The sequence below is a fragment of the Acinonyx jubatus genome, chromosome A2, assembly GCF_027475565.1.
Source record: "Acinonyx jubatus isolate Ajub_Pintada_27869175 chromosome A2, VMU_Ajub_asm_v1.0, whole genome shotgun sequence".
Classification (NCBI taxonomy): domain Eukaryota; kingdom Metazoa; phylum Chordata; class Mammalia; order Carnivora; family Felidae; genus Acinonyx; species Acinonyx jubatus.
In genome coordinates this window covers 21,619,207-21,645,613 of record NC_069383.1, presented here as the reverse complement: position 1 = coordinate 21,645,613, position 26,407 = coordinate 21,619,207, and the positions used below count along the sequence as shown (strand labels likewise).

The 26,407-nt window shown below is 36.5% G+C and overlaps 1 protein-coding gene across 4 annotated transcripts in view; it reads left to right on the top strand.

The window, feature by feature from the left end:
- The window catches only part of MKLN1 (muskelin 1), a 372,917-nt gene that overhangs the window by 324,030 nt on the left and 22,480 nt on the right, over nucleotides 1-26,407 (top strand). For all 4 annotated transcript variants that reach the window (XM_027075496.2, XM_053218071.1, XM_027075495.2 and 1 more), the window contains 4 exons: nucleotides 7,645-7,792; nucleotides 11,661-11,775; nucleotides 12,931-13,070; nucleotides 19,860-19,962. In XM_027075496.2, the coding sequence (XP_026931297.1) occupies nucleotides 7,645-7,792; nucleotides 11,661-11,775; nucleotides 12,931-13,070; nucleotides 19,860-19,962 (506 nt within the window). The remainder of the gene's footprint in view (nucleotides 1-7,644; nucleotides 7,793-11,660; nucleotides 11,776-12,930; nucleotides 13,071-19,859; nucleotides 19,963-26,407) is intronic.

Sequence of the window (26,407 nt, the reverse complement as noted above, 5' to 3'; positions counted from 1 at the left end):
AGAGAGAGGGAGAGAGAATCTTAAGCATGCTCCACATTTAGCACATTTAGCCCAATGCGGGCTCAATCCCTGGACTGTGAGTGAGACCATGACCTGAGTCAAAATCAAGAGTTAGATACTCTACTGACTGAGCCACTCAGGCGCCCTGAAATGACTGTAAACCAAGAAATTTATATTCTCCCAACTTTCATGTGTTAGTGAGAAGTAAAATATTCTTAGGTATATTTGCCTCAGGAAGTTTGCTATAGGAAGACCCATATTGGAAACCAATTTGGAAGCAAGACTCAGAAATAAATTGAGATGTTAAAAGTATGTGATAAGTGATGATCAAATTTTCTTGAGAAAATTGATTGTTGCCAGAAGAAAAACACTACGACCAAAATTCTAAACAATGAAACTAAAATGAGGGAAGGGGAAATGGGCCACCATATATAATTAAAGTATTGTAGTTGGACTTACAGGTAAGAAAATATTCTCTATTAAAGCTTTATCATTCCAAATGTCTTATTCAAGGCTCAGGATCTAATGGGTCTTTATTTTCTTTCAAGCTTCCTTTTGCTTTCCTGTGTCATCTGTCACTGCCACTGTTTCTTATATCCTATGTCATTCTTTTTCCTGGATTCCTTTTTTTTGTTTTGTTTTGTTGGAATAGCTCCTCAAATAATTTTTCATGTGCAGTCATTGACATAAATTTTCATATTTCTGCTGATCCAAAAATTCTTTTATTTCACCCTCATTGTTGGAAATAGAATTTAATTCCATCTTTTTATGCCTCAGAATTTTAAGTTATTATTTCATTGTATTCTAGCGTTCATTGTTTTGGGATTTTTTTTTTTTTTTAGCATTCATTGTTACAGATAAAAGTCTAGGGGCGCCTGGGTGGCTTGGTCGGTTAAGCGTCCGACTTCGGCTCAGGTCATGATCTCACAGTCCGTGAGTTCGAGCCCTGCGTCGGGCTCTGCTGACCGCTCAGAGCCTGAAGCCTGTTTCAGATTCTGTGTCTCCCTCTCTCTCTGCCCCTCCCCTGTTCATGCTCTGTCTCTCTCTGTCTCAAAAATAAATAAACGTTAAAAAAAAAATTTTTTTTTTTTAAAGTCTAATGTTAGTTTGATACTTATTTTTTCATAGGTAATAGCCTGCTTTTTCCCCCTCTCTGGAAGCTTTTAGAACTTTTATTCCTATAGTTCTAAAGTTTCTTTAGGAGATCTCTTTCAATTTCTCCCAGTATCCAAAAATAGCATTCTTATGAAAACTTTGGTAAGCCAAAATGGCATAAAGCAAAGAAGCAATTACCATTTATTTATAAAGAAAACGTTTTCCGTCTTCCCAGAGTCCCTAAAAAACCCTCTCTCAGGCTTTTCTGGTGCGTTAGGACACATCTTGCTAACTGATGCACAAGATAAATTGAGATAAAGCACAGAGCTCACACACACAGTTCACAGCTCTGGCTGCTTGATGCTGAGATGCTGAGTCTGATTCCTGGGGAGGTGCTGGGCCGGGCCACTCTCACTGCAGGGTGCTCGCTGCCTCTACAAGGGCTTACTGCACAACAGGCCCTGAATGCTATTTTTGCCCTTTACCTTTTTTTCATAAAACTGAAAATCCTCCTCAGATCTCTTTCAGTTAGCAAAATCAAGTCCTAATATAGATCTTTCATAGAAGCAAAGTGGCCTAATGTAAACTTTGAAAAAGCAGGGAGTACCTATATATAAAGTCTTTTTTTTGCAAAATATGCTTAGCACCCAGGGCTCTTTCAGACGGGACTCCCACTTGTTTCTTCCATTCAGGGAAATTTTCTATAATTATTTTTTTCTTCTATCTGATTTCTCCACTCCAAGAGTTCTTCTCAGACAGATTTCTTACTTCATTGGTTTTATCCTCTGTGTCCCTTAACTTTTCTATCATAATTTCTGTATCTTTTGCTATACTTGTATCATTTTTATCCTGTGACCACTGACTTTCTTTTTAACTATGCACATTGTTTTTCATTTTGTCATCTGATTTTTTTTGTTTGTTTTACTTTTTTTCATCAGTTTTACTTTTTAATATTATATTTTCTATTCCTCTTTATGGAACTTATTGTTTTACACATGTAATATTCTTTTATTCTTTACAAAGATAATGAGCTTGGGGTTTGTTTGTTTTTAAGTTTCTTTCTGTGATTTATTTTTCCCATTCTGTATGTTTATCTAGGCTCCTATCTTTGTTGAAATTTTTCTCATATGTCTTCTAATTCCTGTCTAAACATTAAAATTTATGAATAAAGGACTACATCTGTTAAAAAAAGATAATTGATAGTGACTTCCTGTGCAGTATATAGGCGTATTTCCCCCCAGGCTTCTCCCTTACGTAAGACACTGACCAGGGATTTTGTATAAGTGCATGGCACATACTGTCCACCAGGCTTTCTTCCCTAGTATCTGTGTTGGGAGTTACTTTAGGTTCTGCTCTCATTCTCATTTAGGCCCTTGTGTCCTTAGTACGCTCCCCACAGGGATGTCCTCTTCACAGCCTATTTGTGCTTTTGTATTTGATGACTTAATTATTTGGAAGTTTTCCATCTTTTACCTCTGGTGAGTAGGCTCTCTTTTTCTTGGCTGTGAGAGCCTCAAAATTTCTTATCTCTTGATGACATACTTTCTTCTTTTCTAGTGCTATTTTTCTTTCTTTTTGCCAGAATATCCTTCCTGCCAATTTTGTGGGGTGATGGGGAAGAAGGATAATGTAGTGTTTAGTTTACTGTTTGAAACCAAAAGGCACAAACTTTAGATATCGTAAGCAGCTTCTGTTAGTGAAAATCTGAGTCTAAAATGCTTACTAGTGCCACGCTATAATTCTTATATATTTCTTTAATAAGAAGATGTGAATTTTCCATTTAAAATAAAAAATAAGGTTTTTTTTTCCTGTTTACAAAAGTAACAGATGTGGAGTATTACAGAAAGTGACATTTTTTTTTTAATTTTTTTTTTTTTTAACGTTTGTTTATTTTTGAGACAGAGACAGAGCATGAACAACGGGGGAAGGTCAGAGAGAGGGAGACGCAGAATCTGAAACCGGCTTCAGGCTCTGAGCTGTCAGCACAGAGCCCGACGCGGGGCTCAAACTCACGTACCGTGAGATCATGACCTGAGCCGAAGTCGGCCGCTTAACTGACTGAGCCACCCAGGCGCCCCCAGAAAGTGACATTTTTAATAGTTTCTTCAAGAAATCTAGAGTGCTTTTGAAGATGGATATGGAAAACTTTATTATTTTTTGTTGTTGAAATGTTTTTGAATTGTTATTGCATGTGGAATGGAGTAGAAGTAAGAATTAAGCTTAAGTGCAATTTGTAAAATTGAGGCAAAAGGCCGTTAACATAGATATATTTAGTGTAAGTTTCAATTAATACCCTGATTGTTAGGAACTAACTCCTCAGGTACAGGTTTCCATTTTTATTTTTTAGGGGAAAAGTCAAAAATACTTTAATTCAGCTAAAGTAATGCCTAGTTTCAGTTTTGTAACTTCATGCCAGCAAAATGTTTTGAAAAAAAATTTTTTAGTGCCAATAAACCATCTCTTGGAACCTGAATTCCCTTTCCATCTAAATGATAACATTCCAGATATTCATGTAAAATTTTCTTCGTGACAGATATGGGAGGATATGTGAGAATTTTTCACATTGCTAAAATTCCCCAATATTTATACCCAGATATATGTTTTTTATATTTTGGTTTGGGTTTTTTTTTTTCCTTATAACTATAAAAGCAGTGTATATTGGAAAAATACATAGTATATAATGACAGTAAAAGTGTTCTGTGCCTCCATAACTATTATTTATAGTTTGATGTATGTTCTTCCATTTTTTCTAATTATAAACATTTTATATATAAACATTTTTCCTTATCTTTAGTATGTAATAAAAATTATATTTGTAAAAGTCTATAAAGATTAATAGAAATTTTGCCTTTCAATATTCCTAGAATGCAATATTTGGAAACCTCCAAGAAAATTCATTGAAACATTTTTACTCATACTTTTCACACATTTCTGCTTCAAGCTTGGTCTCTGTTGTGTCAGTCCAGAGGACTTTTGTGCTTAGGACATAGTATTTACCCTCCTTGTGCTGATGACACCCATTTCGTGGAAGTAATGCTTCTCTATCAGTATTTCCTTATTTCCTTCTTCCAGTCCACTCCTATTATAATCATAACAACTTCCTAATTGATCCATGTATCTCAGGAGTCTGTCTGTGCTACACGTAAGTACTAATTTAATATTACTGAAAGTGCCCATACTATTACTGCTCTCACCCTCCAGAGTCTGATCTTAACAGAAATCTCAACTTTGAAGAGACCCAGTACATTATCTAGCTCTACTTTGAAATTTTGGATAAGAAAACTGAGGTCTAAAAAAGCTTCTTGCAAGGGAGTACCTGACTGGCTCCATCGGAAGAGCATGCGACTCTTATCTCGAGGGTCATGAGTTCAAGCCCCATGTTAGGTATAAAGATTACTAAAAAAACAAAACAACAACAAAAAAAACCTTGATAAAATAATTTAAAAGTTTCTTGCATGAAATCACTTAGTTAATTGAGGAAGGTAAACAAACAAGATTTTCTACTTCTATTTTATTTCCAATGCTTATTCATATTTAAGTTCCTAGATTGGCCTTCAAAAACCTATGGAACACAAAGATCTGATTTCTGTATTATAAATAGTCAAAACTTAGATTGTGATGATGATTTTACAGTGAATATTTTAAATGAGTGAATTGTATGGTATATGAATTATCTCTGTAAAGCTGTTTAAAAGTCAGTAACAGATTTGAATTATAACTGGGAGGTAAAACAACATTATGAAGAGTGAAAAGCATAGTGGATGTGGAAAATAAAAGAAATGAGGAAATACATAGTTTCTAGTATGCTTTGTAATCAGAGTAATATTTTGTAATACCTTACAGCATAGATTTTATAAGCATGATATCCTTGAGTATTGAAAACCTGCCCACTTCGTCTTCTTTTTTTTTTTTTTTAAAGGTTTGTTTATTTTTGAGAGAGACAGAGACAGAATGCGAGTGGGTTGGGGCAAGAGAGAGGGAGGCACAGAATCCGACGCAGGCTCCAGGCTCTGAGCTGTCAGCACAGAGCCCAACGCGGGGTTTGAACTCACCCGACTTAAGTTGGGCACTCAACCCACTAAGCCACCCAGGCACCCGCCCACTGCTTCTATTTTTAAGAAACAATCCTTGTCCTTGTTCTCTTCTGCTCCTAAGCTGCTTCTAGGCAAATTGTGACGATCTAGAAAGAGAAGCATATAAAATTTGGTCTTAGCATTCTTCGTCTTCTCACATGCTTCTTCCTCCAACCCAGTACTCCTTCCTTTCCCTCTCTTTGGTGATTCCACTCCCATTTTGTAAAATTCAAAATTTCTTTCCCTCTCCACTGATTTCCATTCCACCCCAAAATACCAATTTTCTCGGTAGGCTCTTAAGTGGGTTATTGGATTAATTTATAAGTCATACATTTCTGAAATTTGTATTTTAGAAGATTATAGAACAGGGGTCAGCACACTTCTAATATGAAGAGCCAGATGTGAATATTTTCAGTTTTGTAGGCCTTACACTGTTGCTGCAGGTATTCAACCTTGCTGTTCCAGGGTGATATAGCCACAGGGTGGCTAGCTTCAACCTTGCTATTACAGGGTGATATAGCCACAGATAAAATGTAAATGAATGGATGAGACCTGATTTGACCCTAGGCAGGCTAGATCAAGCCATAGTTTGCCAGCCCATCTTAGAGAATTGTGAATTTAAAGGCTGAGTATTAAGATGTAATGGGATGGAGAAATTTAAATACAGTAAATTTAGGCAGTTACATCCTCTCCTTTTACCACTAATAAAAGTGTTGTCATTTCTTTACTATTTATTCTTCCAGGGTTATCTGAGAAATAGGGTAGAACGTTGGCACTTTTGAAAGTTTACCAAACCTCATTTAAAAAATACCAGACTTTACATACCCACTAGAGACTATTGGCATGAGGATTGAGATTATTATTCAGATTAGGTTGATGTGCATGTATGTATAAATATAAACGTTAATTATGTATGGACGGATGCAAATTATGTGTTGAGTAGTGTGAGTCTGTATTTTAGTATATATACTATGGACTGCATTTGGATAGTCTCTAAAATATTCCAAACAAATTTATTAAAGAGGAATATGAAAGGAGACATGAATTTCAGTACATGAGGCAAAAATAAATGCTGGATTATTTGGCCCTGCTAAAGTAGATAAAGACAAATGAAGATCAATGTGGCTAACATCTGTTGCCATAATATTCTTGATTGATTGAAATATTTTACTTCAGAGGCACCCTTGTGGCTCAGTCGGTAGACCGTCTGACTTGATTTCAGCTCAGGTCATGGTCTTACAGTTTGTTGGGTTTGAGCCCCATGTTGGGCTCTGCTAACAGCGTTGGAGACTCTCTCTACCCCCTTTCTCTCTCTCTCACAAAAATAAGTAAATATTTTTTTAAAAAAAGAAATATTTTACTTCAGTCTAATATTTACTTTGTGTTTTGAGCATATGATGATTGTTCATGTATAAAGGGAATGTAGTGTTGAAACAATGACATTGTTTTAGATTCAAGGCAATTATGTCATGATCCATAAAATTACATTTCAACTAATATTTCCATATAACAATGGTGAGAAAAATTTGCATTTGCTGTGTCAGTGTTTTGCAAATTACTGGATAATGCAGAATAACAATCACTCATTTAATAGATTTCTTAGAAAAATAAAACATTGGGGCACCTGGGTGGCTCAGTCAGTTTGGTGTCCGCCTTCAGCTCCGGTCATGATCTCGCGGTCCATGAGTTCAAGTCGAGTGTTGGGCTCTGTGCTGATAGCGCAGAGCCTGGAGCCTGCTTCTGATTCTGCCTCTCCCTCTCTCTCTACTCCTCCCTTGCTCACGCTCTGTGCCTCTCTGTCTCTCAAAAATAAACATTAAAAAAGAAAAGAAAAAGAACACATTAACTCTGGTCAGTTTGAGCCACTCAGGAAAATAAAATGGCGTATTATCGCCCAAAATGTTTTATTTTTACTTGGAAATTATGTCGTTTCATTGTATGTCATGAACAGATATTTTAAACAACTGTGACCTTATTAAACAAACCTGCATTTTACTTCCTGTCAGATTTGTGTTTTTCCAGGTCAACATTTGAATATTTTACCTTTACTATTAAGTTAGAACTGATCCAGATAATAAATCAGTTAACTAACACATTGACCTTTCTTCCCTCAATAAAAATGATTACATAGTATACCACTTTCTACCTCTTCCCTCCTTGTAACTCCTTCCGGATAGTTAGCATTCGTTTATTCTTTCAGCAAATAGTTGGGTAATTGTTATGTGCCAGGCACTGTTTTAAGCATTGGGAACAGAATAGTGAGCCAAACTACCTCTGCCCTCATACAGCTTGTATTCTAGAGTTAGAAGAAAACAATAAGCAATTGTTTATTGTTTGATATAAAAGTTCTATAGTATGTGAGAAGATCAGTGCTGTGGACAGAAGCAGAGCAGAGTCACGAGGGATTAATCTTGTATATAGTAGTTCTACTCTTAACACAAATGTTGTCCTCTTATTTCCTCTTTTCAATTTATAGTTCCAATGACAGGATTCACACAGAGAGCAACCATTGATCCTGAACTGAATGAAATACATGTCTTATCTGGACTCAGCAAAGACAAGGAGAAGAGGGAGGAGAATGTCAGAAATTCATTCTGGATTTATGACATTGTGAGGAATAGTTGGTAAGGAGCTCTTGTCTGTGTTGCAATCCCAATGTAATATTTGTTTGAGGTTGTTGGTTTATTCAAAAGAAGAGGAATATGGAAGGCTTATGTCAATTTGTGATGTCATGCATTTAAATGTCAGTGCAGGCACACCTCATTTTATTGCACTTGGCAGATAATTGCAGTTTTTACAAGTTGAAGGTTTGTGGCAGCTTTGTGTCGAACATGTTGACATTTTTCTAGCAGTGTTGGCACACTTTGTGTTTCTTTGTCACATTTTGGTGATTCTCAGAATATTTCGAACCCTTTCATGACTGTTGTATTTGTCATGGTCATCTGTGATCAGTGATCTTTGATGTTACCTTTGTAATTGTTTTGGGGCACCATGAGCTGCACACATAATGAGATGGCAAACATAATTGATAAATGTATGTATTCTGACCATTCCACCGACCAGCTGTTCCCTCACCTCTTTCACTTTCTTTGGATCTCCTGATTCCCTGAGATATAACAATATTGAAATTAGGCCAGTTGATACCCCTACAAAGGCTTCTAATTGTTTGAGTCAAGGGAAGAAAGATAGGCCTCTTTTGCCGAATAGCCAGGTTGTGAATGTGGAGGAAATGTTCTTGGGAGAAATTAAAAGTGTGCCTCTGGTGAACACATAAATGATGAGAAAGCAAAACACCTGATGGAGAAAGTTTTAGTGGTTTGAATAGAAGATCAGACCAGCCACAATATTCCCTTAAGCCAGTGCCTGCTCCAGAGCAAGGCCCTGATTCTCTTCAATTCTGTGAAGGCTAAGAGCTGAGGAAGCTACAGAAGGAAAGTATGAAACTAGCAGAGGTTGGCTCCTGAGGTTTAACATAAGAAGCCATCTCCATAACCTAAAAGCACAACGTGAGGCAGCAGGTGCTGATGTAGAAGCTCTAGCAAGTTATCTAGCAAGATCTAGCTATGATCATTAACAAAGTTGGCTACACTGAACAGATTTTCATTGTAGATGAAACAGCCTTCTATTGGAGGAAGATGCCATCGAGGACTTTCATAGCTAGAGAGGAGAAGTCAGTGCCTGGCTTCAAAGTTCAAAGGGACAGGCTGACTGTCTTGTTAGGGGCTAATGCAGTTGATGACTTTAACTTGAAGACCATGCTCCTTTACCATTCTCAAAATTCTAGGGCCCTTAAGAATTATACTGAATCTGCTGTGCCTGTGCTCTGCAAATGGAACAACAAAGTCCAGAACACAGCACATCTGTTTATAACATAATTCACTGAATATTTTAAGCCAACTGTTGAGACCTACTGCTCAAAAAAAAAGATTCCTTTCATTCTAGATGCCATGAAGAGCATTCAGATTCGTGGAAAGAGGTCAAAATACCAACATGAATGGGAATTTGGAAGAAGTTGATTCCAACCTTCCTGGATGACTTAGAGGGGTTCAAGACTTCAGTGGAGGAAGTAACTGCAGATGTGGTAGAAATAGCAAGAGAACTAGAATTAGAAGTGGGACCTGAAGATATGACTGCATTGCTGCAATCTCTCATGATAAAGTGGTTTCTTGAGAAGGAATCTACTCCTGAAAGAGATGCCATGAAGATTGTTGAAATGACAACAAAGGATTTACAGTTATTGCATAAACTTAGTTAATATAGCAGTGGCAGGGTTTGAGAGGATTTACTCCAATTTTGAAAGAAGTTCTAATAGGTAAAATGTTAAACAGCATCATGTGCTACAAATAAATCATTCATGAAGAGGAATCCGTTGATGCAGCCAATTTCATTACACTTGAACCTTTACCAGCACGAGGATTCAACCCACACACAGTTGGAAATCTGTGTATAACTTGGCTTCCTAAAAACCCAACATCTGTGGCACTTAGGTGGCTCAGTTGCTTAAGGTTCCGACTCTTGATCTCAGCTCAGGTCTTGATCTCAGGGTCATGAGTTCAGACCCTGCATTGGGCTCCATGCTGGGTATGAAACCTACTTAAAACAAAACAATCCCAGGAAAAACCCAACTACTAATAGCCTACTATTGACCAGAAACCTTATCAATAACATAAATTGATAACAAAAAAAGTTGATTCACACATATTTTGTATGTTTTATATATTATTTACCATATTCTTACAATAAGGTAAGATAAAGAAAATAGTACGAAAACCATGAGAAAAGAGAAAATATATTTACCATACTATATTGTAAAAACTCTGCATTGTAGTGGATCCACATAGTTCAAACCAATACTGTTCAAGGGTCAACTGTATTATCTTATTTTAAGAAATTGCCACAGCTCCCCCATCCTTAAGTAACCACCACTCTTATCAGTTAACAGCCATCAATACTGAGGCAAGCCCCTCCACCAGCAAAAAAAAAAATTATGTCTTGTTAAAAGCTCAGAAGATGGTTAGCCTTTTTTAGCAATCACGTAGTTTTTTATTAAGGTATATGCATAGTTTTTTTTGACATATTGCTGTTGCACGCTTAACAGACTACCTTATGGTATAAAAATAACTTTTATATGCATTGAGAAGCAAAAGAATTCCTTTGAATCACTTAACTACAATATTTGCTTTATTGTGGTGGTCTGAGGGCGCCTGGTGGCTCAGTTGATTGAGTGTCTGACTCTTGAGCTCACAGTTTGTGAGATTGAGCCCATGTCAGGCTCTGTGCTGACAGTGTGGAGCCTGCTTGGGATTCTCTATCTCTGCCCCTCCCTCATTCGCATTCACACATCTGTGCTTGCTCGCTCTCTCTCAAAATAAATAAACAAACATTTATATAAAAAAATATTGTGGTGGTCTGGAACCAAACCTACAATATCTCTGAAGCATGCCTGTATTGGGTAAAGAAGTCAATATTGGTGCCTGTGTTTACAGTGATGTTCAGTGAATGGATTTTACCTCTGAATTTTTCAGTTAGTAGATGATTCCTGGTCCAGAAATCAAGAGAATTATACTTTAGTCTAGAATTTGCTACCAAGTAGATGTGTGAACATGAGAAAAATGGTTTTTTTCATGTTTCCAGGTGGTCTTAGTTTTGGTAAAGGAAGTGATTTCAGTAGAGCAGGGTAGGGGGTATTATTTAGTGTTTTCAAACCGGGACCTTTTTGTTATAGAGTATCTGCACGTTTTGCTTCAGAAAACACTGGCCTAGAGAATCCTGCTCTAATATTCTGTGATTACTGCATAAGTGGATATTTTGCAAACACAGGCGCTTCAGAGAACTACCTGCCCAGAGCAACTAAAGAAATTACTCTTTTCTTTTTTTAAGAATTTGTTTTTAATTATTTTTGAGAGAGAGGGAGAGCACAAGTGGAGGAGGGGCAGAAAGAGAAAGGGAAAGAATCCCAAACAGACTCCATGCTGTCAATGCAGAGCTCGATATGGGGCTTAATCCCACGACCTGATCCCATGACCTGAGCCAAGACCCAGAGTTAGACGCTTAGCCTAGTAAACCACTGATGCACCCTAGAATTTATTATTTTCTAAGTAGAACATTTATATTAAGCAGTAAAACGGAAAGAAATCTGTGAGTTTTTCATTGTGAATAAATAGATGGGATTATCTTCTCTTTCAGACTTTGGTTTGAGCTTTCATATATGCTGTTTGTGTTTCATAACATGAAGTAGGTTGTTCTTAAGTGAGGTTTTGGATCGACACTAAAAGAACATAAGAACTTAATTCTAACAAATTCACATTATTGTATGAGAATGACCAGAACTTTTAAGATTTGATGTGAACAAATTTATAAATTTTTTGTTGGTAATTAGACGTCCAGTTAATTTGCTTGCTAAGTATATAAACATTATGTATGTTATAGATAGAATATATATAAACATTATGTACGTTAAGGATAGAATGCCTTAAAAGTACTGTCTTACAGGTCTTGCGTCTATAAGAACGATCAAGCTGCAAAAGATAATCCAAGTAAAAGTCTTCAGGAGGAAGAGCCATGTCCAAGATTTGCCCATCAGCTTGTATATGATGAGTTACATAAGGTACCCTAACTGCATCGGCCTGTAAACTTTCCAAGACTTATAATCTGAAAGAATCCCAAAATAGGTTTCTTACTATTTTTAAGTGTATTTGAATAAAAAGTTATAATACATAGCAGACATCCATAGAATATGTAGCAGACATTCAATATCATTTCTCTCTAAACCCCTTAATAGAATAAACACTTTCCATAGTCCAAAATTCCTGGCACTTATTCTGTTTGCTTTGTAGCTGCATAGATCAGATTCATAGTATAACCTATTATTTCTGCACTACGAATACCCAAGTAAAAGATGTACAGTTTTTAGCATTAGGATACCTTGTCCCGTGATATGAAAAAGTACATGTAACTTCTGACTTTAGATTTTCCCATTGTGTATGAAGTCTTTCTTTTTTCCCCTATGAGTGATGTGTCTTTTCAACTGGCCTCATGAAAACAGTCTTGCATTCTGAAGTTTTAGTCACTAAATGTTCAGAGTGGTTTCTTTAAACTATGTCTCCCTTAAACTTTACATGTAGTTCAGTGAATGTTTTCAACATTTCAGGAACTGCTTTAACACTTTGTATAAGTACAGAATATCACTAAAATTATAATAGTGAAATCATTATTGTATTCCTTTTTCATTTCCTTTTTTTGGTATTGAATAATATAATATTTTAAAAAGTATCACCAATTATATACATCATTTAATATTTGGCAGTAAGCCTAAAAAAATTAAGATGCTAAAATTTAAAAAGTTTCTAGTTACTCTTGACCTTCAGTGATTCAACATGTGTGTCAGAGTTTTATTAAACCTCTTGTTTGTTATTATGACCAGCACTTGTTTAAATTAATAATCCCCATATTTATTGCCCTAAATAAACTCTGTATCTTGGATTAGCTTCTTACTGTCATTGCTTTTGCTTCAGGTCTTCCATTGTCATATAATTGTGGTAATACAACTCATTTTAACATAAAATGCAGAGTATTTAAGGAAGTAGCCAAAGGATTTTAAAGTAAAATGGGAACAAGAAAAATCAAAAGAAACATTTGGTAGAAATGCAGTAATGTTTTACTACTGTTACACACTTCACAAAGTGAAGAAATTTTATTAGGACTTCCGTAGCTTCTTGAGTATGCTTGCATCTTAAAATGTGGCTTGTTTTGTTTATTATAGGTTCACTATTTATTTGGTGGGAATCCAGGAAAATCTTGCTCCCCAAAGATGAGATTAGATGACTTCTGGTCACTGAAGTTATGTAGGCCTTCAAAAGATTACTTACTGAGGCACTGCAAGTACCTGATAAGAAAACACAGGTATAAAAATAATTCACTGAAAACTTTTATTTAACATTATCAGCTACTGTTGGTATTACCTAAATTTTGAAGATAGGACTTTGTCTCTGGAAATTTAGTAATATGACAGTGTACGTACTGTGAAGATCATGAGTTTTATAACTACCCTGTTGTTTTCCTTATTTTTGCTTTCCTCTTTCAAAGGAAGATACAAAGTGAAAATACGTACTGATGCTAAAATTTTCTAAATATAGAACAAGGAAATTTTGAAAGTGTTAAATGGAAGAAATTTCTATGAAGGTGATGAGCCTAACCTTCCAGTAACTACTCACGGCCTAATCACTACAAATCACATCAGTTCTAGATTCTTGCTGTATGCCTGGCCTGTTGATAGCTTTCTTAACAGTGGATGTGATGGTATGGTTGACTAAATGGTATCTAATCTGGTGTTTCACAATACAACTTCAAATATGATTGTGATTTTACATCGATTATCTTTGCCATTTAATTGTAAAATCATGTCAGCAAACATTTTCATATATATCTCCTGGTCATGTTTGCTTTTTAGTAGTGAGTGATAAGCTACTGAAAAATGTAGAAAAGCATGTGTGTCCTTTTGGTTATTGATAGTGTTCTGTGGTAATCAAAATTTATAGTTTGGAAAGAGTTTAGACTTTGATGATAATAGCTACTGTTTATTGAGCAATTTTTGTGTGCTAGATCTTGTATATTATTCCTATAATAAGGTAATTGAATAAGTTCTGTTATTATCACTATTTTGCAAAAGAAAAAATGAGGTGTTTTTAAATGGGTTATATAATTCATCTAGGATCACTCAGCCATAAGTGACACGGCCAGGTTGTGATCCTGACTATTGTAACTCCAGAGTTCATCACCTTACTGCCACTGTGACTACCACACAGCATACACAGATGTCTTTGTGTATACTTATATACACAGACACGTTCAGATGTCTGTTATATATAACATATTTATGTTTTGTATAGAATATAAGTAGGCATAAGTTATTAGACTGTTTTCCTTTATCATATCATGTTTACTTACTGTTCCTTTCTCTGCTTTCCCAAGTTGTGCTTGAGAGGAAAGTTAGTAACAGAAGCTAGGTATTCTGTTACTTTGGCATTACTGTGAATAAATAGTGTATTTCCTATAGAATCTACAGGAGAAAGCGTCTGAATCTTCACATTGGCTGGATGACAAGAGATAAATTCTGTTTTATTAATAAGATTTAATGAGGCACTGTCAACTAATGTTTACATTGCTAAAATGTTATTCCTTAATATTTTACTTAATGTTAAAGTTAAGTTTTTATAAGGATGAGACAAATTTGGGGAAATTTTAGTGTTCTTTTTCTACTACATATATAACAACTGGTAATTGGAATATTAAGTTAAGCTCTTTTTAAAAGATTTCCTGACCAAAAGCCCATTAGAAATTAAAGGAGATTTTTTTTTAATGTTTATTTTTGAGAGAGAGAGAGAGAGAGAGGTGTGAGCTAGTGGGGGAGAAGCAGAGAGAGAGGGAGACAGAGGACATGAAGCAGGTCATCAGTTCTACCAATACACTGACAGCAGAGAGTCTGATGTGGGACTCGAACTCATGAGCTGCAAGCTCATGACCTGAGCCAAAGTCAGACACTTAACCAACTAAGCCACCCAGGTGCCCCTAGATTAAAGGAGATTTTTTAGTACTATATGTAAAGAATTGGAAGTCACTTTATAACCACTTTCCTCTGGCTTTTAATTGAAAAAATTTAATGCATAGTTAATTAAAAAAAAAAGTCCTCTTACCCTTCAAAATAATTGAATCATCATCCCATTATTGAGGAAAAAACAACTTACTGTTTTGTAAGTTTTATATTTGCACACGTAGATTCTTGTTTTGTTTAGCTGAAAAACAGGAATCATATTGCTTTGAATCTGATTTCTTTTAATGAATGATATATTACAAATATCACCATCTTAATACAAATTATGATTATAATGACTGCAATAGTGTTCTATTTTATGTGTAATTTACTTAACTAGTCTACTTGGATGAAATATTTAGATTATTTCCAGCTTATTTGCTATTATAAGTAATACTGTATTTAATATTTTTATATTCTTCCATCTGTACCCCTATCTAAAAATTCTGTAGGATATTGGTAGAATTGATGAATTATCAGTTGCCCTCCAGAAAGTTAATTTTCATTCCTTCCAGAAATAAATAGGGTTATTCATTTTCTCACAGCCAAGCCATTTTAAGAAGTATTCTTATTTTTTTAATCTTTGACAGTTGTTTTTCTCTTTTGAAAATATATCAGTTGGGGGCGCCTGGGTGGCTCAGTCTGTTGAGCGTCCGACTCTAGATTTTGGCTTAGGTCATGATCTCACAGTTTGTAGGTTCTATCCCCATGTCAGTCTCTGTACTAACAATGTGGAGCCTGCTTGGGACTCTCTTTCTCCCTCTCTCTCTGCCCCTCCGCAACTCATGCTCTCTATCAAAATAAATAAACATTAAAAAAAAAAAAAAGAAAATGTATCCGTGGACAGACTAAATGACAATTTGTGGGAATCTGAAATATTGCATATTATGTCATGTTTTAAATTTTAATAAAGCACAAACATCATTGTTAGTGGCTTATGCTGCTAAAAAGGCATAAAAGTAAGGAATGCAAGTGGATAATGAATAAAAGAATAACTGGTAACAAATCATTTAAAACTCTAAATATAGGATAAAAGACTCAAATTTTCTGAATATTATAATGGTTCATAAATAGTAACTGAAGCTGAGAAGCAACAAGTTTGTGTGACTGAACAAAGAGGCAGCCTTCGAAATTTTCTACATGGGAAAAGGAGTATGCTAGCCCATCTCAGAAGGAAACCAGAAAAGCCAGAAAAGGAGCATTTAAGAATATTTAAAGACCCCCCCCATCCATTTATATAGATTATTTTCAATTAGAATAGTAATAGTAGCATAAAAATGTGGAGCACAGTATTCTTTTTTTCTGATTGTGAGACTTTTTGACATTAGTGCTGCGAGCTAATGTCTTATATTGGAAAAAGTACTAGACCTGAACCTTGGATTGATCTTCAAGCCTTGTAACTTAATCTTTCTGGAGATCACTTTGCTCATGTATAAAATGACCAAAGCATTCACCTAAGGGTCTTTATAAACATCAGTGAAACTTTATTTATTTAAGAAAGTTAACTGAGCAGCACTTACAGTGTGCTAGACATCGTCCTAGGCTCTGTGGATATGTCAGTGAAGAAAACAAACAAAAATTCCTGCCCCAAGTTTCTATTTTAGGAAGGAAGACCGGTAATAAACATAATAAATTTATGTTAATAAGTATAATGAACTAAAACAGGTTAAGAACTATTTTGTACAGATGATTTTTAAATAAAAATATTAGGATAGACCTCACTGCAAAGGTGACATTTGACTAGTGACCTGAAGAATAGGAGGGAATGAATCATGTAGATATTTGAGAAGAAGAGTATTCCAGATAGGTAATAGACAAGCCTCTAGGGTTAAAAATATGCCTGGATTATTTGAGGAATAAATTGAGGAAGACAGTGTGGTGAAAGTAGAATGAGTCGGGCGATTGTGGGAGGAGATGAGGTCAGAGTGATAAGAAGGGGACAGCTGTTGAAGAGTCTTTGGCTTTTACCCTGAGTGAAAGGAAAAGCATTGAAAGATTTTATGTAGAAGAATAATAACACACTCAGTCTTCTTTTAATAAAACCATTCTGGGTTTTCTTCCAAAAGAACTGAGTAAAAGGTTGTGGCTGTTTTCACTCAGATGAGGAATTCTTCAGAAACAACAGGTTCGTGTGTTGGGAAAGATGAGTTCAGTTCAGTGCACTTTAGGTTTTAGAGATCATCTGTTAGCATTTGGAGGAAAGGCATGGGCCGATTATTACCTTTATGAGTCATCAACAAGGAAAAGGAATTTGCTTCAAGAGCGTGAGAAGAGTAGAGAGATGTCAGGCCTTCTCTGAAGACCATCACCATTTGAGGGACGGTGGAGGAAGAGACACTCCATAAAAGAGATCAAGAAGGCCCAGTAAGATTCTGGATAAGCTTTGAAGATTGCACCAACAGAATATCTTGATGGACTGGACATGGGTAGGAGAAGAGAGCAGTCAGGGAGCAGCTAGGGCATCTTGAGAATCTTGTCTGCTACTAATTTCAACATACAATAAAAGTCCCATTTTATTTTATTTTATTTTATATTTATTTTATATTATTGTTTTAAGATTTTATCTTTACGTAATCTCTACCCCCAGTGTGGGGCTTCAATTCACAACCCCGAGATCAAGAATCACATGCTCTATCGACTGAGTCAGCCAGGCACTCCTGTTTTAGATACTTGAAAAAAACATAGACCACTTTTTATACCAACTCTTAGATGAATTCAGGAGTTTGAGGAACACTGATACATTGCAGGCAGAATAAACAGAAGTTGTTTTATATGAATTGAGTAGAGCATGAAAATTACCTTTTTAATTTAAATTTCATATTAGATACCTAGTATTTCATTATATGAAACCTTACCCTATACTACTGGGCTAGCTTGTTTATTTCTGGTGTTCTTATGGAAAACATTTATGTATTCTGTTTAGTTAAAATATAAATTTAGAGGGAGAGAAGTATATTGTATGCCAAGAAATCTGTCTTTATTCTTAATGGTACTGCACAATACAGTAAATAAAGTGCCACTATTATTTTGTCTTGTAACGTTCAAGTTTCCAAATTTGTCGATGATTTGGGGGTAGAAAGGAGCAAAAGAAAAACTTTTTTATAGGATTAATTCCTGTTCCTTTCAGTACCGGGTCCAGTTGTTGGCCTAAATAGAATTCTAGATCGCAGACATAAGTCCAATGATAAGTTTTTGCAGGCTAAAGAAAGCTTAGAAAAAAGATGAGTGAAAACATACCTTCCGGGAAAATGGGTTTCTTGACTGGATTTAATAGGATGGTAGGCACGTTGGTTAGGTTATTTCAGGTAGCAAAAGATAAAGACGTTCTTAGGATCCCTCACTAGAAGAGAAATGATTATGAGAATATCCAGAGAATTAAGGCATTCCCTCAGCATTTGGACAGTGAGGCCTAATGGAGAATCATTTAGCGTCTTAGAACAATTCTAGTGAGGAGCCACTATAATAGCTTTCCTTGTAACTCAGCCTCTTGTCTTTCTGCTTCTTTCCACCTACTTCTCCTGTTCTGCTGATTATTACAGTCTCTGCTTTCCCTAACCTAGTATCCATCCATGCATGGGTGGGTGGGTGGGTGGGTGGAAGGAAGGAAGGAAGGAAGGAAGGAAGGAAGGAAGGAAGGAAGGAAGGAATCGATAGATGTAGCTTCAGTAAATAAATAGGTAGGTAGATAGGAACAAAGGAAGGCAAAGGGGGGTGGGAAGGGAAGGAATCTACCTACCATGTCGTGCCTTCTGTTTACTGACTTGTGTGTTTTCTGTGCCTTTTGTGTCCTTGTGTATCTCACGTTCAGATTCTTTAGAGAGTACCTTCTTAGAGAGGGCTCCCTGGAGATAGTATCCCTATTGGGAATAATTCTGCCAGGACACTTTATAAACTGATCAAGCTTGAGAGGATTGCTTTCGTCTCAGGTGCAAAACTGGTCTAAACCATTTTGGACAAGATGGTAGAGTAACATGACCTCTGCCCAAGGAGCTCTCTCATCCGAGCGCTTAAAGGCTAACTGACAATCATGGCACTTATCTGATACAATACAGCTGTAATATTTTGCTAGTCTTTGCCCTGCTTGAAATACAGGTATTCTATCACTGAGATTAACTCTTAAAGACAGGAAATTATTGATGCCATCAGCCTGGACACCATTGTGAAAGTCTCATTATTTTCCTCACCCAAATGAAATTGTCTTCTCTACTTATTCTCTATACAATATTTTGAAAAACATCCTAACTTATTAGTTATTAATAAATCCATATATAATTATAACAATGGGATAGTATCTTATTTAAATAGATAAATAGTCCCAAGCAGACTTTTATTCTTTTGCAGAACTAACGCATTGTTTCTTTTTTAGCTCTTATATTGGCCAAGTTCGTTGTCTGAACCTCAGTTTCTTATCTGTTTTTTAAAAAATGATAATAAAACATCGTCATCGTAACGGGGATAAATGAACTAATATATATAAAATACTTGATACATTGTCTAGCATATAACAAATACTTGATAAGTGGTTGCTACAATTGTTATTGTTATTGACTGAGACAGGAAATAATCTTGTTAAAAATATTTGAGCAATTTAAAAAATATATATATATTCAATCAGTGTCCATGATACTTGTGAAAAGAAAGTATACTCATGTCTGTTTCTGACCTGTTAAGGACCTCTAATGGAATGTGTATTGTACAAATCTAATCAAGTATTTTTATTTTATCTCTACTTGTTTCTCATGAAACATATTTGGCTCTTTTGCAGTTTTGTTATGTAAAATATTTGACATGTTCACTATGTTTTGTAGTTGATTTAATCTTAGCTTGTAGTTTTAAGAAGAGGGTAGGAGGTACTCCTACCCAGTCTCTCGCTCCACAGCTGCCTGTGACCTCCTGGCATCACCATGACATCTCCAGGAACTCCACAGCTGTACTGTCTCCATGGCAGTATTCTTACTTCTGGATTCCCAAACACAGGGGTTTTTTTTTTTTAGATATCTACAGTGACTCCTTAGACACAATATTCTACTCCAGGTCTGAATGACATTTCTGATGTTTTCCCATAACTCCAGACAATTATTGTTCTTGTTTACATTTTGTAGGTTTGAAGAAAAGGCCCAAATGGATCCCCTTAGTGCTCTGAAATATTTACAAAACGATCTTTATATAACTGTGGATCATTCAGACCCAGAAGAGACAAAAGAGGTAAAAGTGATAATAAACTTCAGAAAGTGAGCATTAAAAGAAAAAAAGTCTTTCTAACTCTTACTTGCTGATTTTGCTCTTAGATGTTTAAAGGAAAATGGGGAAAATGGGATGACACTAATAATTTTTAAAATGGCATAGAGCAGGGGGTACCTGGATAGCTCAGTCGGTTGGGTCTCTGACTCTTGATTTCAGCTCAGGTCATGGCCTTTCAGTTTGTGGGTTCGAGCCTGCGTCAGGCTCCACACTGACAGCATGGGGCCTGCTTGGCGCGCTCTCTCTCTCCCTCCCTCCCTCCCTCCCTCTCTCTCTCTCTCTCTCTCTCTCTCTCTCTCTCTCTCTGCCCCTCCCCTGCTTATGCACACGTGCACATGCACACTCGCTCGCACTCTCTCTCTCTCTCTCTCTCCCCGTCTCTGAAAAAAAATAATAAAGTGGCACAGAGCAGATGAAATAAAAATTGAAAAGGCTTACTTTCATGTGATAACAAAAGGTTCAGGTCACACAAAAAGCCCTTGATCCATTCAGAAAAGGATTCTCAGGTTTAAAATTTTAATTTAGACTTTAGTTTTGTGTGTTGGGAAGCAAATAGAAATTTTTGCTTTCATAGTCCCATGCTTCTTTCACTTAAGGATTACATGCCTCAGTTTGAGTCTTTTTTTTTTTTTTTTTTTTTTTTTAAGAGAGAGAGAGAGAGAGAGAGAGTGTGAGCAGGGGAAAGGGGCAGAGGGGGAGAGAATCACACACGGGACTTGATCCCATGACCCTGGGATCATGACTTGAACCAAAATCAGAAGTCAGATGCTCAACCGACCGAGCCTCCCGCATGTCCCTGAACTTTTCTGTTGGTACTCCAAAATCCCTTAAGAGAAGAAAGAAAACTCTCCTCTTTTGTAGGGACAAAGTGAAGAGAAGTTGGTAGGAGTTAGAATCCCTTCTACCTTGATGTCATAGCAGGATAGTTGGACTACATTCTACTGACTTCATTCATTAGGAGTCCCTAACTTTGAGAATTAATAGCAGGTCATTACTTTTCAGGGATTTGTTGTTGTGGTGGTGGTTACCTAATATGGGAGGGAAGGAGAAGATATAATATTTTTAGGGGTAATCTGTACCCCCAGTGTGGGGAATATTTGCTTATCTGTGGTGTGTGAATATACCTGCAGTGAATTTCATAGTCATAGCTGGTCTTCCTACTAACTTCTGAGATTCTTTTGTCACTTTAACTTTTGCCAAGCATCCTTGTTCATAGTTCATCTTGAAACATCTGAACTGCAATCCATTTTACCTTCTACTCACAGAATTGGTGCTGACGATATCTAGTTCTGTCCTTTCCATCTACTTCCCTGTTATCTGTTGTTTCACTTTGGCTTTGTAATAGCAACATCAGGCAGTGCTTTTCTTTGTTCCCCAGTAACACAGGCTTCTGATTTAATGTCAAATCACTTTCAGGTACCAGGTTCATTGTACTTTCAAGCAGTAGAACTTGTGTGTCCTTGGCACCAAAACAAAGAGCTTCTCTTTTTCATGGTTGCTCTTACGTAGTATTGGTTGTAACCCTTCCCTAGGTGGAGAATCAGCAGAACACAATTTAGGACCATCTGAAGGTGGACAGTTAATTGTCTTCCTTGTGTCTTCAATCAATTCATGATACTATTTGAAATGGGGAATTATCCCCAAGTAGCAGAATATGTTTGGTTTAATCTGTTATGGCTTATAACTGAACATAGTTGTAAAGAGCCCATTAATGTGCATTGTATTAGACCAGGCATTTGAACGTTAGAAATAAATTTCCTTGTGTTTTCTCCATAGTTATTCTGACATGGCTGTTACCGGGAACATTCATTTTTCTCTTATTTTTTGTTTTGGTTTGTTTTGTTTTCTCTTATTTTTTAAAACCAAGCCAGAACAGAGGCTCCTGGGTGGCTCAATGAGTTAAGCATCCGACTTCAGCTCAGGTCAGGATCTCACGGTTTGTGAGTTTTAGCCGTGAGTCCGGTTCTGCGCTGACATTGCAGAACCTGCTTGGGATTTTCTCTCTGCCCCTCCCCGCCCCCGTTTCTCTTTCTCTCTCAAAAAACACCCAACGACTTAAAAACTTAAAACAAAATATTGCAAAGTAAATAAATTCAATTGTGCCAGCTGCAAGTAGGCCAAAGAGAACAGTTCGTTCTTAAAGCTAAGCTAATGGGAAAAGCCAGGACAGGGAGGTATCTTGAGTTCAAATTGAGCCATTTTTTAAATTTTGGTAGCAGGTTTCTCTTTTTATCGCTTCCTCAGTAGTTTCAAATTATGATTTTGTATGCCACAGACTTCCATTCCATTTCTTTTTTTTAAAAAAAAAATTTTTTTTTAATGTTTTATTTATTTTTGAGACAGGGAGAGACAGAGCATGAACAGGGGAGGGTCAGAGAGAGGGAGACACAGAATCTGAAACAGGCTCCAGGCTCTGAGCTGTCAGCACAGAGCCCGACGCGGGGCTTGAACTCACAGACCGCGAGATCATGACCTGAGCTGAAGTCGGCCGCTCAACCAACTGAGCCACCCAGGCGCCCCCCATTCCATTTCTTAATAGCTGTATCTGTTAAGAGTTGTTTAGCCCTAGTTGAAGTTAGTTAAAATGGTGCTGTGCACATGTGTGTCAGCATCTGAATCACTTCTAAACTTTTTCAAAACAATACCCTCACCCTAAGATGCTCTGTCTGCTCTTATGTAACAGAAAACTGAAAACACTCCTGACATTGAGAATTACTGGTCTGTGAGATTATTATTTTGTTTTAAAATGTGTGAATGGATTTTGTTTTGGTAAAAGAAATCCCTTGGTGACAGTTCTAGGATATATACTCACAGTATTTGTTAGTAAGGCATAGAGATCTTCACTCTCCTTATAACATACTGTTCCACTTATCAAAAACAGACCTTACTGCTGTTTTCTGTAGTAACTTGTTTTTGTTCTCTGTGTATTAAATGATTGTATCAGCAACTAAAAGTGGTTCTCTTTTGGGGGGTACCTATTATGATGATGATCATCATTGTGCCTATATTGGAATGATGGTGGATTACCAGCTATATACCAAATAATGATTCTTTGCTTTCCTTCAGTCTCCAGAACATGGATTCTAAATTGGCAATGAGGTTCTGATAAACCTTATGAAAATGATATAATTTTCTAGAAAAGGCCCAAGAGAAGGTTGCCTAAATTATTTCTGCCATTTTCAGAAGATTCTATAATAGAGAAGGAATGAGAAAAACAAGTTTTCAGCCAGTATTACACATTTTGTATTAATTATATTTCTACTGAGCTTCCAAAGTACTGGTGTCATTCATTTAACCAATGTGTATTAAGTCCTTACAATATGCCAGGCATTCTTCTAGGCACAAGAGGTACATTAGTGAACCAAGCAAAATACCTTCCTGGGTGGTAATTACTACCACTGAGGAAAGACAATAAACTATTATATAGCAAATTATAAAGTACAGTTTATAAAGTATATAAGTTATATAGTACATTGGAAATAGGTATAATGAGAAAATTAAAAAGAGATAAAAAGGGTAAATAAAGGGAGATCAGAGTTAGAAGGGGTGAGAATTGGGCAGTTGCAGTATTAAGTAGGATGATCATAACAGGCCTCATTTAGAAATGAGCTGCACACAAACACTTGAAGGGTGTGAGGGAGTCTAAGCAGCTAATTTGGGGAAGATAATTCCTAGCAAAGGGAGGGCTAGAACAAGGACCTGAGGGTGGGAACATTCTGGCTTTGTGTAGAACAGCAAGGAGGCCACTGTGGCTAGAGCAGAGGTAAAAATGTTCAGAGGAGTCAGAGACGAGGTCGGAGAGGTAAGAGCAGGGATTGGGAAATCATATGGTGAATGACTTCTTAAGTCACTGTTAGGACTTTGGTTTTCACTCTGAATGAATAAGGAGCCAGTTAAGGAGTGATAAGATCTGCTTTATGTCTTACCTAAGATCACTAAGATCTAAGATTATTCTGACTGCTGTATTGAGAATAGACTAAAGGAGAATAAGAATGGAGGCAGAGAGACCTATAAGGGAGACCACAGAAATTCTAAGGAAGGCATTATTGTAGCTCAGACCCAGTAGCAGCAGTAGAAGTAGTGAGAAGTAGAGTAGATCAGATTCTCAGTAGATGTTAACGGTGGAATCACCAGTGGGAATGCAAACTCTGGTGCAGCCACTGTGAAAAACAGTGTAGAGTTTCCTCAGAAAGTTAAAAGTAGAACTACCCTATGATCCAGCATTTGCACTACTAGATATTTACCCAAAGAATAAAAAAATGCTAATTTAAAGGGATACATGCATGCACTTTCATATTTATAGCAGCATTATCTATAATAGGCAAATTAGGGAAACAGCCCATGTGTGCATCGATTGATATTGTGTGTGTGTGTGTGTGTGTGTGTGTGTGTGTACACGTATACACAGTGGAATATTATCAGCCATAAAAAAGAATGAAATCTTGCCATTTGCAATGACATGGACAGATCTAGAGAATATTATGCTAAATGGATAAGTCAGAGAAAGACAAATACCATATGATTTTATTCAATGTGTGGAATTTAAGAAACAAAACAAATGAGCAAAGGGGGAGAAAAAGGAGAGGCAAACCAAGAAACAGACTCTCTCTTTTTTTTTTAAGTAATCTCTGCACCCAACATGGGGTTCAAACCCATAACCCAGAGATCAGGAGTCACATCCTCTACCACCTGAATCAGCCAGGTGCCCCAAAAGACTCTTAACTATAGAAAACAAACTAACGGTTACCAGAAAGGAGGTGGGTGAGAGTGGGTTAAGTCAATGATGGAGATTAAGGAATGCTCTTGTGATGAACACGGTGATGTATGGAAGTGTTGAATCACGATGCTGTACACTTGAAACCAATATTACACTGTATGTTAACTAACTGAAAATTAAGAACTTTTTTAAAAAGTAGAACCAACAGAATTTTATCATCGACTGGATGTAGTGTTTGAAAAAAATGACGCCAAAGTTACTAGCCTTAGTGGATGGAGTTACCATCAACTGAAATGAGAAGGCTGTGGGTCATCCCAGTTTGGGGTGCTAGGTGGGGATTCCTGACTGGGACCAGGAGTATAATGTTGGATATATCTTCAGTTTGAGATGCTTGTGGAACAGCCAGCCTTATACATTGAGGTGATACTTAGATATTCAGGTTTGGCTTTATTCAGATTATATAGTATCACTTGATACCTGTTAAAATCCTAGGTCAGTACATACCAGTTCCACAAAATCAGGTTGTTAAAATAATAGTTTTCTCCCTATCCTTCCACATGTAGAACCAGTAATGTTTATCTTTCACCTTAGATGTCAGAAAAGAGGAGCAAATTAACCCTAAAATAAGTAGAAGATCGGAAAATAATGAACTAGAAAACAAATAATAGAAAAAAATGTTTTAAGTGAAAAGTTGGTTCTTTGAAAAGGTGAATAAAATAGCCAAACTTAGGAAGAAAAAAAATAGTGAAAATATAAGTTGTCAACGTTATTACAGACCCTATATATATTAAAAGAGAATAAGGAGATATTATGAACTACCAACAAATTCAACTTGCTGAAATGGACAAATTCCTTGAAAGGCACAACAAAACAGACACAAGAAGAATTAGAAATATTAAGGAGCTCCATATCAGTTACAGACATAGATTGAATTTGTAATTAAAAACTTTGGGGGGGCACTTGAGTGGCTCAGTCAGTTAAGCATCTGACTCTTGATTTAAGCTCAGGTCATGATCTTATGGTTTAATGTAAAGGATAAATTCCAGTGAGTTGAGTTCCAGCCCTACACTGGGCTCTGCTCACAGCATGGAGCCTGCTTGCAATTCTTTTTCCCTGAACCTTCTGCCCCTTCCTCTCTCTCTTTCTCTTTCTCTCTCTTAAAATAAATAAGCTTAAAAAACAAACAAACAAAATACAACTTTCAGGGCACCTAGTCATGATCCTGGGACCCTGGGATAGAGCCCCACATTGGGCTCTGTGCTGAACAGGGAGCCTGCTTAAGATTCTCCCCTCCCCCTCCCTCACTCCCTCCCTCTCCCCCACTCAGTCCCTCTTCCGCTTGCTGTCTCACCCACACTCTCTCTAAAATAAAAAAATAAAACACTTTCAAAGTGTTTTTTGAAAGAAAAGAAAACTGGACTCTTGATGGCTATCTCACTAAATTCAGGAATGAAGGAAGTAAAAATAGCAACTCTTCATAGACTCTAAGAAAGGAGAGGAAGACAGAACACTTTCTACATCCTGTTATGAAGCACCTTGACTGATATTAAAAACCCAACCAAAATACTACAGGCAAAGAAAACTATAAACCTCTTGTGTTATTATAAAGCTATAATACCTCTTGTGAATGGAGATGCAAAATTCTTAATAAAATTTTATCTAATTCAGCAGTATATAAAAAGGTTAATGCAT